We start from the raw sequence: 19658 nt of genomic DNA, 5'->3' as shown, positions 1-19658 counted from the left end.
TCAGGTAGGTGATCACGTAGTCAGATACAGGACTGCACTCAGGGACTGATTCCTTCTTATCTGAGACGCACATATAAACCAGAAAGTTCCACTGATCTGACCTCGGAAAACAAAGATCAAAATGATGACAGTAAGTGACCTGTCCAGGTCATACCCCGCTGCTGGAATCAGGCTGACTCTGTGCATGGCATTGACCACTGGTCCCTGAGCCCAGGAAGTGACAGAACATGTTCTGGAAGTCCAAGCACCCGGCCTCCAGTCCTAAACCACGTGCTTGCCAGCCCCATGACCCTGAGCATGTCAACTGCTTCTCTGTGCTTGTGTTTCCTCCCATGTGAAAGGACGGATGGCAAGGGTGCCCACCACAGAGCCCTGCTGGACATACCCTGCCCGGGCAGCCCTTGCCCTGAAGAGCCGTGTCTGAGCATCACTCACTATTTTCATGGCTATCAACTCAATTTACCAACTTCACCGAAAAACAACACCCCCCCAACAACAAAAAAACCCAAACCCAAACCAAACCAAAAAAACCCAACCAAAAACAAACAAACAAACAAACAAATTCTAAAACAAAACCCAGATGAAAACCGAGAGGTAAAAAAAAAATGTTGGTGATATTTCACGATTTGTGAATACATTTTACAATCCCAATTTGGTTTTTTCTTTATATTTTTTATCGAAGCTATAGAATTTACTCCAGGTGAACACATTCTCTGCAGAATAGAGTATTTTTAGCTCTTCCCACGCAAGCCCAACCCTTGAAAAGCTTCCGCAGAGAGTCCCCTGCAAATACGACAGTCTGAGCCTGTGTCCCGAGCCAGACTCGCTCTGGAGCCACTCCCAGAAGTGCCGGCTAGTGTGGACAGTGCGAGCCTCCCATGTCGATGGCTGCTCCCTTCTCCCTGCTCCCAAGTGCCTTCAGCAAGGATCCTGAGCACTACACTGTCTTCTGGAGAGGGGGGGTCCTCACCACTCCCCCCGTGAGCAGCGGTACTCTGCATGTTTCTGGCACACACATGTCTGACAGCAAAATCCCTTAAGGAAAGTTTCCAAAGCTCTAGCACATGGCAACACCCACAAAGGCAGTGTAAGTACATTTTTAAATGTCATAAGGAAGGCGATTAGGTAGTAGCTAACATTTACTGGATAGTCCCAGGGTGCTAGGAACAGTGCCAAGCACTGAGATGCGTTAGAGCATTTAATTTCCATCACAAGGTAAGCATTATTATTATTATTATTATTGGTATTATTATCCCCATTTTACAGATGAAAAAACTGAGCACAGATGTCCTTCAGCTCACCCAAGGTTATAGAGTAGATGGCAGAAATAAGACAAGAAGCTCCATAACGTTAAGGAACCTTTCCTCTAGCCACCGAAATGACTCAGATACTACTGTCTTGATACAACTATATATGTAAAGCTATTATTATTAAATTTCTGGCACTATTTTGCTTCCTTTCTTTTCAAATGAGGGTCTGAAGAAAGGATACCAAACCGACTAAGGGAACTAGTTCAGAGACTAGTTACACAGAGCACCTTCCTGTTTACCTCCCACCTCCAACATACCCTGAGACTCTCTCAGGGTAACTACACACCAAATCCTTTACGCCAATGGCTTGACGTTCTCGTTACGACTGGAAACAAGCAAACCTGTCATGTCCTTGGCCACCAAGAACGTGTAACTCTGACCCAACAGCACTGAAGCAGCTCGAATTAAATGGATCAGGGCATGGGACGTGGGACGTGGGGCATGCAGACAAGGGGACCCTGAGGAGCCAGCGAACAGGAGGATTTGCCACCTCTCACCTTCCACAGGAAATGGCTCCTTGGAAGGCTTCTGCCCAAACGTATGAGGAGACTAAGGATGTGAAAAGAAACACCTCAGAGGAGAGAGGATGATGAGAAGGGGGGACCCCGTAGATGGCACTGACCAGAGTGAAACAGAAAGGCAGAGGAGAGGGAGACTTCTGGAACAAGAAGGGAAGAGCTTTGCCCGCTGCAGCCTGGCCAGCGATGGTGGCCTTCATTGATGACCTGCTATACATACGCAAGGCCATCTCTGGGGAGCAGGGGAAGGGAGGGACTGAAGACAGCTGGTCGGAACCCAACTGTAAGGTTAAACCACATGAAACTGTCAACTGTAGGTCAAAAACGGCGATAGATGGGTACTTTCTCTTTTTGTAATCTGTACATTGTACCTTTGAATTCCCTTCCCCAATTTCGACCCTCCCCCCAGCTCCCTCCTGTTTCCTGGGGCAACCACCAGATTGTTCTTTGTTATGTATGACTCTGTTGCTGTTTTGTTTGTTTTGTTTCAGAGATTCCGCATATAAGGAAATTACATGGTATTTATCTTTCTCTATCTGATTTATTTCAATTAGCACGGAGCCCTCTAGGTCCCTCTATGTTTGTCACAATTGACAAGCTCTCATTCTTCTTCAGGGCTGAGTAATATTCCATTGTAGATCCATTACCTATGGCTGGATGGTTAAGTTGCTCCCATATCTTCACTACTGTAAATAACGCTGCAATAAACATAGCAATGTGTGTGTTTTTTTGAATTGGTGTTTTTGTTTTCTTTGGATAAATACCCAGAAGTGGCATTGCTACATCAACATGGTAGCTCTACTTTTAAGCCTTTGAGGAATCTCCACACTGTTTTCCACAGTGGCCACACCAATTTGCATTTCCACCAACAGTGTATGAGAGCTCCCTTTAATCCACATCCTCGCCAACAATTGTTAGTTCTCATCTTCTTGATAAGAACCATTCTGACAGGGATGCCTGGGTGGCTCAGTTGGTTAAGCAGCTGCCTTCAGCTCAGGTCATGATCCCAGAGTCCTGGGATCGAGTCCCACATCAGGCTCCTTGCTCAGCAGGGAGCCTGCTTCTCCCTCTGCCTCTGCCTGCCTCTCTGTCTGCCTGTGCTCACTCTCTCTGACAAATAAATAAAATCTTAAAAAAAAAAACAACATTCTGACAGGTGTGAGGTGAGATGTCTTTGGGGGTTTGATTTGTATTTCCCTGATGATGAGTGGTGTTCAGCATCTTTTCCTGTGTCTTTGGCCATCTATATGTTTTTGGAGAAATGGTCTATTCAAATCTTTCTTCTATTTTTTTTTTTTTAAAGATTTTATTTATTTATTTGACAGACAGAGAGCACAAGCAGGCAGAGAGGCAGGCAGAGAGAGAGGAGGAAGCAGGCTTCCTGCTGAGCAGAGAGCCCGATATGGGGCTCGATCCCAGGACCCTGGGATCATGACCTGAGCCGAAGGCAGAGGCTTTAACCCACTGAGCCACCCAGGTGCCCCTTTCTTCTATTTTTTAATTAAGTTTTTTCTGGGTTGAGTTATATGAATTCTTTATATATTTTGGGATATTAACCCCTTACTGGTTGTATCAGTTGCAAATCTCTTCTTCCCTGAGGTCAGCTGCCTTTTCGTTTTATTGAAGTGTTGTGTTTTGTTGATGGTTTCCTTTGCTAAGTAAAACCTTTTTAGTTTGAGGTAGTCCCACTGGCAATTTCTTATTATTCATTTAATAGAGAGTAAAAGTCTGCTATACAAATTTGATGAAAACGACAAGAAGAGAGCTGAAAGAGATGAAAATGAAAACAATGAGATGAGAATGGAAACAATGTGAAGAGAACTGAACGAGGATTAGGAGACTCTGTGTTCTAGTCCTGACTTGACCCTTGGGTCAACACATCTGGATGACTCCAGACAAGTCTCTTAAAGTTCTGCTGTCACATCTTGCTCATCTATAAAGTAAGTCCACACTTAAGTCTAGACTGGACTAGTGAAGTGCTATGAATCAAGGAGAAGCCATCAAGGAGAATAGAGAGGAGGTGTGGTCAAATGAGGGGAAGAAGTCAACTGCATATGAGCCATGACCAACTGGGGTAAGAGTAGTGCTGAGGCCAGAGCAAGGACTTGAAGTAGAACCTTGCGAAGATTGAGTCTCCCAAATTTCTAGGTCATGAAAACCACCAGAGAAGCACAAGTAGTCATTTGGCTTAAAGACAAAGCAGTTGCAATTTTATCCTCAGAGAAATCGACTTGGACCATTTAAAGCAATCCTTCTATCGAAGCTCATACATTTTCTAAATTTTTTTTGTAATTCTTTTGTATGATCTGTAGAGCTGATTTTATTTATTTCTACCACAGCATTCATACTATAACATTTTACGCTAGAGAAAGTATAAAAGTCTCCAGCTGAATTACATAACAATTCACTTCAAGACAGCCACGACTCTAAGAATGTCTCACCATGATACTTCTGCAGGGCTAGACTCTATTTCTAAATTCTAGTTGTATATGTGCTGCCGAAGCGAGCACTCTAAATTCTAGTTGTGAGAAGGACTCCTCGGATGTGTCACACTTTGTATGTGGTGCTACTCTGGTCACACTGCCCTCCATCTCCGGTCTACCTGCCAAACTCATTCATTCTTCAAAGTTTGGTCCAAGCATCACTTGCCCAGGACAGGGCCACCAACTGCTCCCTCACAGGTGAATCCCACTTTCTTCTGCGTGGACAACACATCTCAACGTGTCCTGGTTATTTATTCAAACCCTGTGCACCCTATCACTCCTTCTGGGTACATAAAAATTCACCTCGGTACTCCCAAGCTCCTGAATCCTTCATCATTCTTGAAGAACTGAATGGAATTGAATGCTATGCAGATAAAACTGATAATGGTTAATTTGTAAGATACTATCTTCTAGTAAATTAGAGAAATTCACGTGATGATATGACATACTAATTAATGGTAACTTTGTAACAGTAAAAATAGGGAACACTGATGATAATCTTTATTGGCTTAATTCATTCAAGTCGATGCAGATGCCAGTTGAGTCATTTTCATTTCTCGGGTAAGCAATTACATAGTTTAATAAAAATAAATACAAATATAACAGTTAAAGAACTATTTTTTTAAAAAAAACTACAGAAATGTAAGACCTAGTACTTTGAAATGAGAGGTCATCATTTAAAATGCAAAACAATAGGACATTTAGATAATGTCAAAATTTAGGATACTGGGTAAGAAGAGGAAGCTTGAGAAAGAGGGGTTAGGCTTCCCCCCAGTAATTTCTCAAATCAATCATGTTCTCACCAAAGGTATTCTTTACAGTAACAAACACACTGTTGGGGATAAAAATAAATGAAACCTGATAACAACTTCATAAAACTGCTAATATTATTTTTGATAAAAATGAAAACGCAAGGAGCAATTCTTGTTTTTCTACAAATACTCATTTGACTGAGATTGCATAGATAGTTCTAGAATCCAATAGAGAATCAGGGGATGGTAAAAGTCATTGTTGAAACTAAACATCACTCTCTTATCTGGTGGATGGATGGAAGCAGGGGAAGAAAAATAAAGAGAAAAATGCCTGTTTTCCTTTTCCAGAGATAACCGTAAAAGTAGTTTTTGCTGTGTAGCATCTTTCATTCTTTTTAGGTATTTTTGAAGCACAATCATTGAACTAAGTGTAATACGCTTAAACATGGTTCATAACTTACATAATACTTTGTGCGGGATTCAGCCTTTGTATGTGAGTGTGTGTGTGTGTGTGTGTGTGTGTGTGTGTGTGTGTGTTTTAGATGTGTACGTGGATAAATACGTAGGATAAACAAAATTTCAGTAAGGTTCATTTCACCTCAGTCTGGGATGAGCAAGTTCCAATGGAAATGAGTGAACCAACCAGCATATTTATTTATCTTTTCTTTTCCTGTATTTATGTGCTTTGTAGAATGAGCCTGAACACAGTTTTTACTACTGACATGTCTTTAAAGACTCAGTAATTATGTGCGTGTGTCATAAGTTGACTGCCACAACTGTGACTTCACTTCTTAAGCTAAAGGATGACAGTCTCTGTTTTTCCAAACACCATGGAACAGGGCCGATAGACCAGGGGTGCACCCTGGGTTCAGCCAAGTTCACAGCTCCCGAGTCCTGAAGGACAGGGAAGCAGCTACTCTGGCAAATGTATCTTGATTTTGGGATGGGGATGTGCTTCCTGACCAGATGAGTGCACGTGTGAGTCTGTGGATTGTCATGATCCCCTCCTGTCTGTGCTCTCTTGTTCAGTACCCCAGCAGCCATGCTCCAAATACACAGTGTGTCATGTTTTTTTTTTAATATAATGAATAAAAAGTGTTCTAGCTGGGGTGGCAGCCTGCGTCCCAACTCCCTAACCCTCCATCTCCTTTCAACACTCAGCTTGACTTGAGCTAAGCTGTTTTTTCCCACCACTGTCCTTGGCTCTTCCTGCTTTCCTGGTGAAAACACAACTCTCCCAGCAGCCCCACCACATCAGTGTGACCTTGAAGCCTTTGGTCTGAGCCCTGTCATCCTGAGTGACTACATAGCCTCTAGTCTATCCCATGTGAGGTAGCATGACATCACATGACACTGGGTGGTTCATTCATTCTACATTCATTCTACAACACATACTGGAGATTTTGCTGTTTGTGCATTTTGTTTTTTCACTGGGTCCTTGGGTTCCTGAAGCTAGAAGTCTTGGTATAACTTTGTGCAACTCACAGTCCTAAGTACAGTGTTGAGCACATGGCAGTTACATTTTGGGGATTTTTTTGGTACACATTTTTTGAGCACAACTTGGTGGCAAATGTCACAGCAAGCCAGGAGGGGATGGATTCAATGCCCAATAAAGGTATGTTTAGTGGCCAAACACAACATGACCATGACCCGAACTTTAAGTAAAAAGGACAGGTAAACATTTGAAATCACGACACAAAATCTGCTTTTGGAGCGAGTTTAAGCCTTGTTAATTGGAGGAATTTAAATGGAGCAAATAAGGCCTTTCTTTAGTTATTTTAACCACTAGGCATTAACTGAGGATTTACTAAGAGTTCGAAACGGACCTTTGGCAAGTCAATACTTAGATAAGGACAGAGAGACAGCATCCAGACTGTTCTGGGAATCTGGGTTGTTCAGGCAGAGTAAGAAGAAAACATCAGGCGGGTTTTGCAGGTGGTAAAGCAAGAATGGGGGGGGCAGGAGGGACAATGTATGACGTACAGATGGACATAAGCACATCACATGGGAGGAGACCAGGGATTTTTCCTTGTGCAGAGATTTCAAGGGCTGGGAAGCATGGGAGGGACCGAATGCCCTAAAGCCAAGAAGGAGCACTACAGGATGGGTAAGGAATGAATGGGAAACTCATGTGAGAAAGGCATGCGGTCCAACCCTACGTGGCCAGAGAAATAGCCCCAAAGGGCCCCCAGCTGCTCTGACAGGTTATTAGCCATGCAGACCCCGAAGGTCAAATGCCCTCCAGGTGTTCTGCTGGGGTTAATTGTATACTGTAAGGTTCCCCTCAGAGGCATGAAGACTGTGGCTTCTATCCTTTAAAAGGTGGATATTTAATGGATGCCTAACACAATCTTTCTATATTTTCATAATCAAGTACTCTGGCATTTTGCCTAAGCAGTAAGACAGTTACCTTACAACTTAAAAGTTAAATCTTTAATATTAAGTTTTATTTCAAAAACATTTACTTGGTGATTCAGGCTAGATCTTTTCTCCGTACCAATAAGATTGACTGCAATTGTGTTTTATAACTGACTACTCCCTGTGAGATAAAAACACGTTGAGAGGATTGCTCTCTGAGGGCCCTAAGTCAATTTTATGCCACATAGGTTGTCTCTGGGTGTGAGATTCGGTGTCTGAGGGCAAGACTATGAGAGAGACTTTTCACTCATCTTTACATCTTTTGGATTTTGTGCCGTGTACAAATGCTTCCTATTCAAAAAAACCACAAATACAACTTAAAAAATGAAACTGCTTTGTGTAGTGAAAATTTTATGCATGAAGTCGATTTAATTTAATCCCAGTGCTATAATAAGGGCAGAATTTTAAAAAAAATGTACAGGATTATTTTAAGAGGTGAGGGAAAAAACCCCACACATTCTGGATGATGTTCTCATGCAAAACGAAAAAAATTTAAAAGTCAGTGTTTTAGAGGAATCTTTTCAGGAGTAAATTCATTATTCTGCTTCTTAAAACCTCAGTATACCTTTCTCACAAATCACATGTGTCAACTCATTCAAAGCTTCATGTCGAAAGAACAGCTTACTTGTCTGCACCTTCCACCATTTTCTGAGAGAGAACTGCAAAGTTCAAGACATTTTCTCTCACAGTTACATAAAACGAGGAACGATAAGGACAACAGGCTTAAACGCTAAGGTATTTTTAATGTCATATTCTTCTGAAAAGATCAAGTGTCCTTTGAAGTGAACTTCTGCTTTGGTAAGCCGAGGGACAAACTCCCAATATATCAAAATTTGAGGTGAGCCTTGACAACAAAAACCTCACACGTTCAAGGGATTTTAAGTTTCGATGACATCTTACTTCAGGAATTAAAAAAAAAAATACAGTGTCTCACTTTGTGACCCTTAAAATGTATCAGGAATTAAAAACAAAACAAAACAAAACCCGTTGCCTTACTTTGGGACCCTGAAAATGTGTCTTTTGTCAGGAAAAACACTGTAGGGAAGACTTGCCTTGTGTCTCCAGCCCGGATTTCTTGGTGGGTTGGTCTAGGTCAGAGGTCGTTCCACACGCTTATATTATTAAGAACACGGAGTGATGTGCTATTTTATTATGTGAAAGGCAGCGTCATGTCCTACATTGTATTTGGTTTTCACTGCTCTATTTAGAAATAGCCAAAAAACTTGCTTCCAGCTTACCCCTTCAGTATGTATTGCACAAAAAATTTATTAGTCTGCTAAAATTAGAGAGTGTGAATGTTTTGATAAGAACAGGATATTTAGGGGCGCCTGGGTGGCTCAGTGGGTTAAAGCCTCTGCCTTCGGCTCAGGTCATGATCCCAAGGTCCTGGGATCGAGCCCCGCATCGGGCTCTCTGCTCAGCAGGGAGCCTGCTTCCCAGCTCCTCCTCCCCGCCTGCCTCTCTGCCTACTTGTGATCTCTGTCTGTCAAATAAATAAATAAAATCTTTAAAAAAAAAAAAAAGAACAGGATATTTATATAATCCCCAAAAAACATTCTTAGAACAAACTTCAGAATTACAGAGGGGGGAAGAGGGCAACAGACCCCACCTTCAGTAAGAGATTCATTGTTCATGTCCGTGAGGCACTAGGAAGGACACAGGGTCACTCCTGTGCTTTTGCTGCCAAAGCCCTAATCGCCTCTGGTCAGGACACATCAGATGAGCCACAGTGAGGGCACTCCAGAAAATTAATGTCCGGTCAATGTCATGCCAGAAAGGAGGGCCGAGGAACTGCTACATAAGAAGGAGAAATGGAAATTGAATTTGTGCTTGATGCTGGATTGGGTTATTGACCAGAGTCATCACTATCATTATTATTACTATAACTTCACTGTATTATTATTGGGACGATTGGTCAAATCTGAACAACATTTGTAGGTTACAAAACAAGAGCGTATCCATGTTAAATCTCTTCATTTTGATAACCGTACTGTGGTTATAAACATGCATGTCCTTGTTCATAGGAAATCCACAGTGCAGTATTTAAAGGGAAAGGAGCACACGGTCTGCAGTCAACTCTGAAATGGTTGGTGAAAATGTGTGTTCCTGTGCATAGAGTGGGGAAGCAAATACGGCCAACTAGCTATTACTGAATCTGTCTGATGAATGTCTTCGAGTTCTCTGTACTACTTTTGCATTTTGGGGTACGTTTAAAATCGTCTCAAAATAAAAAGTTATTATTTGTTAGGAAAACCTTTATGACAATGTTTCAAAGAACAAAAAATGGAATTTTAGAAAAACATCCCCTTTGAAGCTCTAGTGTAGTGGACGGATCCAATGGGACTATTTTATTAAATTAACAGCAATTCCTTTCATTAGTATTCCAGATGTGCAGAATGAGGTATGGGGGTTCCATCCCTCCTTGTCTTTTGACATAAGCAACGTAAGGCTCGGAAGCAGGTTTCTGATGGAGGAGATGTCCTTTGCCCAAAGATAGATGAACGCTCAGAGCGCCATGCCAGGAGCAGACATGCCACAGTGGCCTCTTCATGAGTTCAGGAGTGGTCTTTCCAAAGAGAACCTACCTTTTGTCAGTCCCTGACTAGAATCACTGGATGATTCTCCATAGCCTTGAGGAGGAGGCCCAAATCCTCCGGCCTCAGTTCAGCATGAAGCTGGTCAGGTGGGGCCCCCCACATACCTCCAATAGCTCCCCACAAACACCTCTATTGTAGCATTATACAATACCATCAACCTTGTTTGTAAGTCTGTATTCCTTCTAGATGATGAGCTCTTTGAGGATCTTGGTATCCACAGACACTTAAGTTCACTGACTAAATACTGAAGAAGAAAGAAGAGCTGAGGTAACCTCTTGTTCATCTCACTCCTCCCCCTCAGCAGCACCTTCACACTCAGTTTTGGCAGAAAAAGTCTTGGGGATCATCAATGTTATCCCACTGAAGACTGCTGTTCGGACTACTCTGTTACAAAAGGCTCTCACTGGAAGGAAATAGCCAGGGAAGCCATATTCCATCTTCGCCAACTACCACAGCGCTCCACGCACAGCAGGAAATCAAACTTCTTGCCTCCCTGGCAAGTTCTTTCTCTCTGTTGCTGCCGCTTCCTTAGTGGGAGCTCTCAGACTAGGCGGTCTCTAAGACCTCACCAACAGTTTATTTTCAACAGCGCTGTTTTTAAAATATGACTTTGACAATGCCCTGTAGAATCAGTATGGTGGCCTTGCTCCAAGACACAGGCACTCACCACTTTCAACAAGCTTCAGAAAAGGAAAAAACAAAACAAAACAAAACAAAAACCCAGCTCTACAAATTAAAAAAAGAATGGTTGTTGTTTATTAAAATAAACAAAAAAAAAAACCAAAAACCAAAACAAAACCACAAACTTTTCCTAGGATTAAAAAAAAAAAAAACTAGAGAACATACCTAGGGCATTTTAAATATTTTATTTAGAAAGTCAAATGCTGATAACCTTCCTGAGGAGACACCTGTTCTTGACATTCGATGCATTTCAGTATTAACTCCCCTTGTGGGGGGAGGGGGTGTTTCAGGATACAGCTCATCTTTCTATTACTAGAAAGCCTATGTTGAGGTGAGTACTGGGTTACAAGAATGAGCCAGAAGTTTGCTGGAGCTTGTGGCAAAACTGGGCACAGACTGTAGCCCCAGGGAGAAAGGTGAAAAGTCTGACAGAGATCTGGCAAATCTAGGGCAGTTTCAGGTGGCCTCAGAGAACCTGTCGCTAGGCAAGGCACAGAGCGGAAGGGGAGGACAAAGATGGGTGGAGCCGGTGGGAAAGGAGGAAGACTGCCAATGCCACTTACGGAGAATCTGACTGGAAGTAAGAGAAGGAGGAGGAAGAAGGCTGAGACCCGGGGGGGGGGGGAGGGGGGTGCAGCTTCAGGTGACAGAGGCCAGGTGGGACACTGCCTGGGAGACCTCCCACCCTGATGTCGGTGCTGTGAGGAGGCCTGCAGGCCAGAGTTCCTGAGCAGTCAGGGCCAGCCCATGGCTTGATGGCTTTCTGGGGGTAATTACGGTCACCTCCTCCCAGGTACGTTTTGAGGTGTTGGGGACATCAGCTCTTGGTATGGACCGAGGACATGGTTTATAGGTGCTGGCTCAAGGCAGGGCTGCAGCGTGGGGCTGGCTGGTGGGGGAATAGCCAGAGGGTTCAGTTGTCTCCCCTCCTCGGACCCAGAGAGGAGTGGACAGTGTGTGGGCAGTTGGGAGTGGATCTGAGGCCACCAGGGCTTGGGACAATGGATGGTGATGAAGAGCACCGGCCAGGCATGGCGGCACCCAGTCCATTCCAGAGCCCCTGCCCTTCCACACAGCAGTAATGCGGATCCTGAAGGTGCCCCTCCCACGCGCCATCACGGCTTCCAGCCTCCTAACAATGTCACGCAGTCGGGATTGTGATCATCTACCCCCATTTCACCGTTGAGAAAAGGCAGACAGCAAGGAGGTGATTTGCTCAAGGTCACACAGTGGCAGGAAGGTCAGAATCTGAGCCCAGGTGATCTGGCTCCAGTATATTTCCTCGAGACAGGGACACTGTCCAGTCCGCAGACTCAGAGGTCCTGGGCAGGTGTCTCTGGAGCATTCCTGCCCCAGGCGGACATTCTTTCTAGATCCTGCCTTGGCACTTAAAAGCACAGAGGCAGCCTGAGCCCCGTGAGGCTGGTCTCCCCTTGGGCTCTGGTTCAGGGCAGTCCCCTCCCGCTCTGGGTGGTTTATCGCTCCAGGGGCAGCTGAGGTGGGAGAACAGTGTGCTCAGAGCACAGCCCCAGGGCGCCCCTGTGGAGTCATCCCGGTTTACTCATGACATCTGAACCGACCCACGATGACTTTTCTCTCGGATGCCACATATACGAATCTCTAAGAGTTCACTACCCACAGGAGTAGCTCCCATATTTTACACTTTCTAGCTCCCTTTCTCTTTTAAAACACAAGCTAAACCTCACTCCCTCGAAAGAGTGCATGCTTGGGAGGTGGATCTGAGTGCCATCTTGGGTGAAAGTGCTGGTTTACTGTATGGAGGGGAATCTTCCTTTCTGTAACGCAGTGTGATGTCCCAGGGGGCCGGGCCCCTGACTTGTTACACCCGCAGCTCCCTAGAGAAGTGGACAGAGGATTCTGTTACATTCTAACAAGCACTCAGGGATGGTTTTCAGTGTGAGTGGTGTGAGTGGTGCGGGGAGAGGACAGGCGGACAGCCCAGAGAGAAGACGCTTGTTCCCTGGGAGCTCACACAAGTGGCCTGTTGTTTTCCAACAGTGCTGGGGAGTCCAGAGGGCTCTGATGAGGCTCAGGGGCAAATGCTGGGGACCCAGGTGGACATGGCAGCTTGGGCTCCGGAGGGAAAAACTGCTCCTGATATAGATTGTGGGCTTCAAAGCCTTTCAGGATGGTGGTGCAGGGGGGGCGGGGATGAGAGAGTTCAGTTGGTTAAAAAACACTAGACCACTTAACCTGGATGATGTGATGTTCTAGAATTCTGCGTGCCTTCCCCAGAGGACACAGGACAAGCACACAGGTGGGAGCCACTGAGGGCGCCTCAGCGTTGGACGGTTCAGTTCCCAGCCTTTCTGTGGGCGTGCACACCCCTCTAAGAGCCTCTCTGGGGAGCCTGGCTCCCACACCGTTCTCACCCAGTAGCAGGCCACTCGCTTCGGGTTGTGTCTTTAGAGAGTGACGGATCTAAGACCCATGGGGGGCAGCCAGACTCCCTGGGCCTTTTCCCTGTGCCTGCGGGGTGCCAGCCTATTCCTTAACCAACCCCCCCCCCCCGTCCTTTTACCCAGGAGGAGGGGACAGTGTCCTTCTCCCCTCTCTGGGCGGATGCTGACACACAGTTCTGATAAAACGTCAACGTAGGAAATGCCAGGCGGTAATGACAGATCCCTGATCAACATGTCAGACTGCTGTCACATTTCTCACAGAGTTTTATTTTTCATCTTCCCCTTTAAAAAAAACCTAGCAAGGGGCGCCTGACTGGCTCAGTCAGTTACACCTCTGCCCTTGGCTCAGGTCATGATCCCAGAGTCTTGGGATCCAGCCTGCCTCAGGCTCCCTGCTCAGCGGGAAGCCTGCTTCTCTCTCTCCTACTCCCCCTGCTTGTATTCTCTCTCTCACTGTATCTCTCTCTGTCAAATAAATAAATAAAATCTTTAAAAAAAATTTAAAAAACCTAGCACACTATAATTTTTAAAGAGCCGATCAAATACCCACATTTTAAGAAGGAAAAAACTGAACAGACGAATTAATAATTCAATTTAAGTAATTGCTCTTGGTATGGTGTCATGCTATGAGTTTTTTTGGGAGGTGGAGAGGGATCTGTCATGATCATCACCTGAGACTATTTTCTCTTTATTATTATTTTTTTTATTGTGTTATGTTAGTCACCATAAAACTGAGATTATTTTCTATCACCTCATGTGTAGATGCAAAGGCATGGTGCCCACTAGCAAAGGGATTCCTGGATGGACCCCAGTCTGCAGAAAGACAAGTGTTGGTTATATGAATGAGAAAAGAACTAACTAGGCACCTATCAGTGAATTACACCACCCCACACCAAGCTGCCCCATTATCTTATATACGGATCGTTATAATTGATTCCCAGACCATTGTCCCACTGCAACCTGGCCTTCCTAGGTGCCATTTTCTACCTATAGCCAGGGTGATCTTGATAAAACACAACCAGATCATGTAATTGCCCTGCTCGGAGCTCTCTGAAGGTCCCCCCAGATCAACACAGACCTGGCCTACAAGGTCAGTGAGGTCTGACCCTGAATGCTTTCTCTAACCCCCATCAATAGTTAGCTAACTGGGCACTATTCACCACCTACATTGGCCTTCTCTGTTAAAGCTTAGGTTTCCTGTAATTCAGTTGAAATTCAAATGGAGGGGTGGATGGGTGGCTCAGTCGGTTAAGCCTCTGCCTTCTGCTCAGGTCATGATCCCAGGGTTCTGGCATTGGGCCCCTTGGTTGGCTCCCTGCTCAGCATGGAGCCTGCTTGCTTCTCCGGCTCCCTCTGCTCCTCCCCACCTTCCCCCGGCTCTATCTCTCAAATAAATAAATAAAATCTTAAAAAAAAAAGGAAGAAATTCAAACAGAAGGCAATATGAACAGCAGCACAACACAACAAAAAACAAAAAACAACAGCCCAAAACCGAAAACCAAAAGGTAAACTTAAGTGTCATATTTTTAGAGAGAATCATTAAGATATCTCAAGATAAGGTTAGACTTTATATTATAAGGGGCAATCTCAAGTAATTTTAATACATATTATTTTAATTTTCCTTCTTAAAGAACTCTGAAATTAATTTTTATTATAAAATTATTTTATAGCTGCAAGAAAATGAACCCTTAAGGTGCTGGATTATGACACCAAAAGACTTTCTCAAGGATTCAATCTCAAAAGTCCTAGGTTTAGTAAGTTTGTGTTATATTTACTATTAAGATACTGGATTTAGCTCTATTTTTATGACTTTAACAATAATAGACATTTTCTTTAAATAAAAGTCAATTTTTCCCCCAAAGTATCAACTTCTTCGATAGATGCAATGTCACATAGTCCTGGACGACACCCTATAGCTCTAGCCAGCCGAATCACTACTTTAGTCCTATCTGGACACCTCCGTCCTGTCATCTCCTTTTACCCCTCCAAGCCATCCAGTTAAAGACACAGTTCAGTAAAGAAAGGGTGCCCGCTGCTGCAGACACCCAGCCCCCTTCTCTAGCCAGTTTACCACCTCTAACTCCTTCCTGTCAGAAATTCTAGAACTCTTGCTGGCTACACTGGAATGCTTATCAGATGCAAAAATCACAGGAAAGAATGCACATAAAAGCTTTCAAAAGGGCCATTCTTTTTATTACTATTATTATATTAGTCACCATATGGTACATCATTAGGTTTTGATGTCGTGTTCCATGATTCACTCTTTGCGTATGACACCCAGTGCTCCATGTAATACGCGTCCTCCTTAATACCCATCACCAGGCTCACCCATCCCCCGTCCGGCCTCCCCTCTGAAACCCTCGGTTTGGTTCTCGGAATCCGTGGTCTCTCATGGTTCCTCTCCCGCTCCGTTTCACGCCCCCACCTTCATTTTTCCCTTCCTTCTCCGAACGTCCTCCATGCTATTCCTTATGGTCCACAAAAAGGGTCATTCTTATCTGCAATCCTGCTACAAAGCCCCCAGGACAAGGGTGCTCTGCTAAAGTGAGCAGAGTAGAGGTGAGCAGGTGCATATTGGCCCAGACGTCAGTCAGAGCAGGGCAGGACCTGTCTATTTTACACGCCGCTTCCTGCATCACCTTCTTTTCAAAGAGGGGATTGTGAGAACACAAAATGTGTCAGGCGAGGAGCCCTTTAAAATTCTGTTACTGTTGCGTGTACACACACACACACACACAGGCACACACACAAATATGCTCTTTTGGCACAACTGTAAGAAAAATGACTTTCTGAGAAATCTAACAAATATATTTTCCTTTGGCGCATGCTTAATCAAACGACGAAATAACAATATTTTAAAGACACGTATGTAAACAAAACAAGAGAAAATTATTATTCATTTCACCCTTTCACATAAGCAATACTGCTATCCAAGGAATTAGGAAAACGGCCCAAAATATTGCGGATGCGAAGCAAACTATGTTTTTTGCTCCATCATTGAATAAACGTTCAGAAGTGATCTATGTTCTTTACAGCACGCATTCTCTTCTCATTGGGGCCACAGGATACTCATCTTAAGAGTGAACTGAATTCTATTCTATTATCCCCACAGAAGCAGTCACCATAACTATTTCTCTCTGCTCATGTCACTTCTATTCTTTTGTTCTCTGGGAAACTGCCTCATTGTTAATTTAGAAATACACGTAGAAAAAAAATACTACCCGTATTTCTCAAAGATAGGCTATTTTCCTGATTATCTACCTCACCAATACCTTCATAAAAGCATTTCTTACAACCCTTTTGTCTTTAACGTTTTTAACCAATGTTAATATTTTGGCATGAAGGAAAGCATTTTTCTTAGGCAGAGAGCTCGATTTTGAAGAAAGTCAAAGATAAAATAATATTAACATGGATTCTCAAGCAATCTCATTGAAAATGGTTCTCCCTTCCACCATTTAAAATATTTCAAGAAGGATTTACTTACCTGGGAATATTCAAAGTCGGTGATAGGAGCTATACTCTTGATATAGTCTGATCGGAATTGGTTTTCTGGGTTGGCCAGCGGAACTGGAGGTATGATAGTACTCATCGCTGAAACAATTGTCTAAAATGGAATGAAGAAAAAAATATGGATAAATATAATATTTAGGCTCCTTGTATGTCAACTAAAATATGTAATTTGTATCTATACAGTTTTAGAGAGCAGAGTATTTAACTTTCTACTTTCCTTTCTATTAACCAAACATTAAAAAAAATCCTTACCACAATAGCATCTTTAACATTTTTCCGGATGTCCAGAATTTTCTGTTTCTTCTCTCTGTATTAAAAGAGAATTGTTATTAATTTAATTTACCTCTAGCACTGACTTGAATCCGTTGAGTGGGATTTTAAACTTCCAGCTGCAGCATGGGGCTAGACTGGTTTTCTTAGAGGTCAACATCAACCCCCAAGACAGCAGCTGCATAGTTTTTAACTGGGAAAGGAAACCATACTTCTCTCCTAATTTGTACACTAAGCAAACTTGAATGCATACATTACAATGTAGTTTTAAGCAACTACACAGGTTACACAAAGCATGGCTAAATTGTTATGAAAACTGGATATAAAAACTCTACAGCTACACTTGTAAATCTATTTTACTTGAATTAGCCATCTGTTGATTGTTATGTATTGAAATAGAGACCCACCAAGGATATAGAGAAAAGTGTATACTGACATTGGTTAAGAAATGCAGCACAGACCAACATCGCAAGAATATTTAATCAATCATATTTTGCTAAGCAAGTTATGTTATTTTTTCATCTAGATGCTACCAAAAGAAAGATTTGCCTAAATATACCAAATTCAACAACACGCTTCTCTCTCACTCCCCTCTCCCCCAAAAAGGTCTTATTCGATGATCAAATTAACTATTCAGAGAAAGCACGTTTGGAGATGCTGGAGAGAAGTGAAAAAGTTTGCATGCAGTTTGGGAGCAAAAGCGAAATGGACCATTCCTTACTCAGGATTAAATCCATTGACATGCAGGATCCTCATTTGTTTGACGATCGTGCTCTTCCCAGACTCACCAGCCCCTGCAAACAAACAAAAAGAATGCTGGGGTCCGTGGCCCAATACGGTTGTCATCTCTCCTGCCCCCTCCGGACGGCAATCGCCCTACCCCAGCGTAGGCATTTTCCAGTACACGACAGCTCGCGGCTGGAGGAGCGAGCGGGTCCCCGTGGCGGGCGGCGGTGAGCGCGGCCCCCGCCCGGCCCTGCCCGCCCGGCCCCCGCGCTCGCTGCGCTCCGGGCCGTGCGCTCCGCTCGGGCCGGGAGCCGCCGCGCGCCCTCCGGCCTTACCCAGTAGCAGCAGGCGGTGGGTCGCTTTATAAGCCAGACGCTCCTTCTGCAACTGCTTCTCGATCTTCTTGTTGGCCTCGCGTCGTTCTTTTTCATCGACGCCCTGGTCTTCCGCCGTCTTGCTGTTGCCCAGACACCCCATGCCTGCCCGCTTGGATGGACGTCAGGCAGACTTAGGTATTTGCACAAAAAGCAATAGAGAGTTGTAGATGTGTGTGGATCCTGCGACGGCTTCTCTTCCTTGCCGCTGAAAGAGATGCTCTGGTCTCTCGGTGTTTGCCGATCGGAACAGGCGTTCCTGCTCCCTCCCTCTGCCCACCGCAAACTCGCAACTAAAAACGATGCGAGGAAGATGCGCGGAGCCCAACAGATGCCCCCCCCCACCTTTTTTTAAAGATACAGGTTTAGAATTCTCAGCCGGACAAATCACGCACAATGAAGGGAGACGGGGGCCGAGAGCACCGGGCTCTGCTGGAGCCAGCCAGGGTGGCGCTGCGCCCGCCGCCCGCACCGCCAGCCGCCCGCCGCGCTCAACCCGGCTCAGCCCCGCCTCCGCCTGCGCGGCAGGGGAAGCGCCCCGCGGGGGAGCGAGAGGTGGTCCCGCCCCCGCCGGGTGCTGGCGGACAGCGGCGCGGGGGCACAGAGCGCGCGGGTCCCGTCCCCTCCCCGCGACTGTGCGCACCTGCCGGCCCGCTTGCGCCCCACGCTGCCTCCGCCGTCGGACGCGCGCCCCCTCCCGGTTCCGAGCGACCCCGGGGCCTCCGCGCGGCAGGGAAGGGGAGCTGGCCTGCTCGCGGGGATCTCGCTGGGGGCACTAGCGCTACTGGGGCTGGAAGGGTCGGGAGCTGCGTCTACGAGCCCGGCCCGCGTGAGGCTCACCCGCGCGGGGTCCGCACCTCGGCCGCGTGCCGCTCTCGCACCCCGAGCCCGGGAGACTGGGTCTGGGCGTGCGCTCCCCGCCGCTGCCTCGGACGCCTCCCTGCTCCCAGGCAGGCGAGGACTCGCTCAGGATCATGCATATTCTATCAGGGAGGAGGATCAGTAAGAGGCTCACCAGTCACACCGCCTTTGTTCCGTTCATTTTCTAGACTATTCCAGCGCACCCACGCCGCCGCCTCCCTTAGCCTCTTGTCTTTCTCTCCAGCCCCCGTTTCTCCTTCGCAGTTCTCTGAACAGCTCTACTCCTTTCCTAGGAGACACAGTGGCCTCGAACTTTGACACTGTAGCCCTGGAAACAAAGAGCCGGTCCGCGTTCCCATCCACGGTGCTGAGTGCGAGTTCCTCGGTTACTGCTACCACCAGCTCGCCTAGACCGTCTGTCCGCCGCAACTTTGCACTCGCGTTCTTGGACTTGCGGGAAGGATGGCTTAGAAGTCCGGGACAGAGATCACTTCCTTTCCTGTGGCGCTGTTGGGGCACGGAGATGGTCTCCAGGCTCGGGGTGGGGGGGGCCCGAGGCCCTGCACCCCGATTCTTCCATGTGGCCTTGTTCGTCTGTCTTCAAGTGCCCCAGTTTCCTCCCAACCCACATTTCTCTCACATTCAGCAAGGCCTGATCTTCTTTACAGAGAGCAAACAGCACCCGGGGGACTTCCCATGCTCTGCTGCCCCCTTCCCTCTGTAGCCCGCGCCCCG

General features: G+C 45.6%; 1 protein-coding gene across 2 annotated transcripts in view; it reads right to left on the bottom strand.

Moving 5' to 3' along the window:
• Positions 1-19658, bottom strand: part of GNAL (G protein subunit alpha L) — a gene marked incomplete at both ends in the record, with an annotated part of 135911 nt that overhangs the window by 79196 nt on the left and 37057 nt on the right. The window contains 4 exons of one of the 2 annotated variants that reach the window (XM_080821837.1): positions 16667-16786; positions 16945-16999; positions 17684-17756; positions 18024-18568. In XM_080821837.1, the coding sequence (XP_080677963.1) occupies positions 16667-16786; positions 16945-16999; positions 17684-17756; positions 18024-18165 (390 nt within the window). Of the gene's footprint in view, positions 1-16666; positions 16787-16944; positions 17000-17683; positions 17757-18023; positions 18569-19658 lie in introns of those variants that run through there. The other variant, XM_080821836.1, reaches the window with a different exon arrangement.

Source organism: Martes martes (genome assembly GCF_963455335.1).
Source record: "Martes martes genome assembly, chromosome: 13".
Classification (NCBI taxonomy): domain Eukaryota; kingdom Metazoa; phylum Chordata; class Mammalia; order Carnivora; family Mustelidae; genus Martes; species Martes martes.
This window is presented reverse-complemented; position numbering and strand designations above follow the sequence as displayed.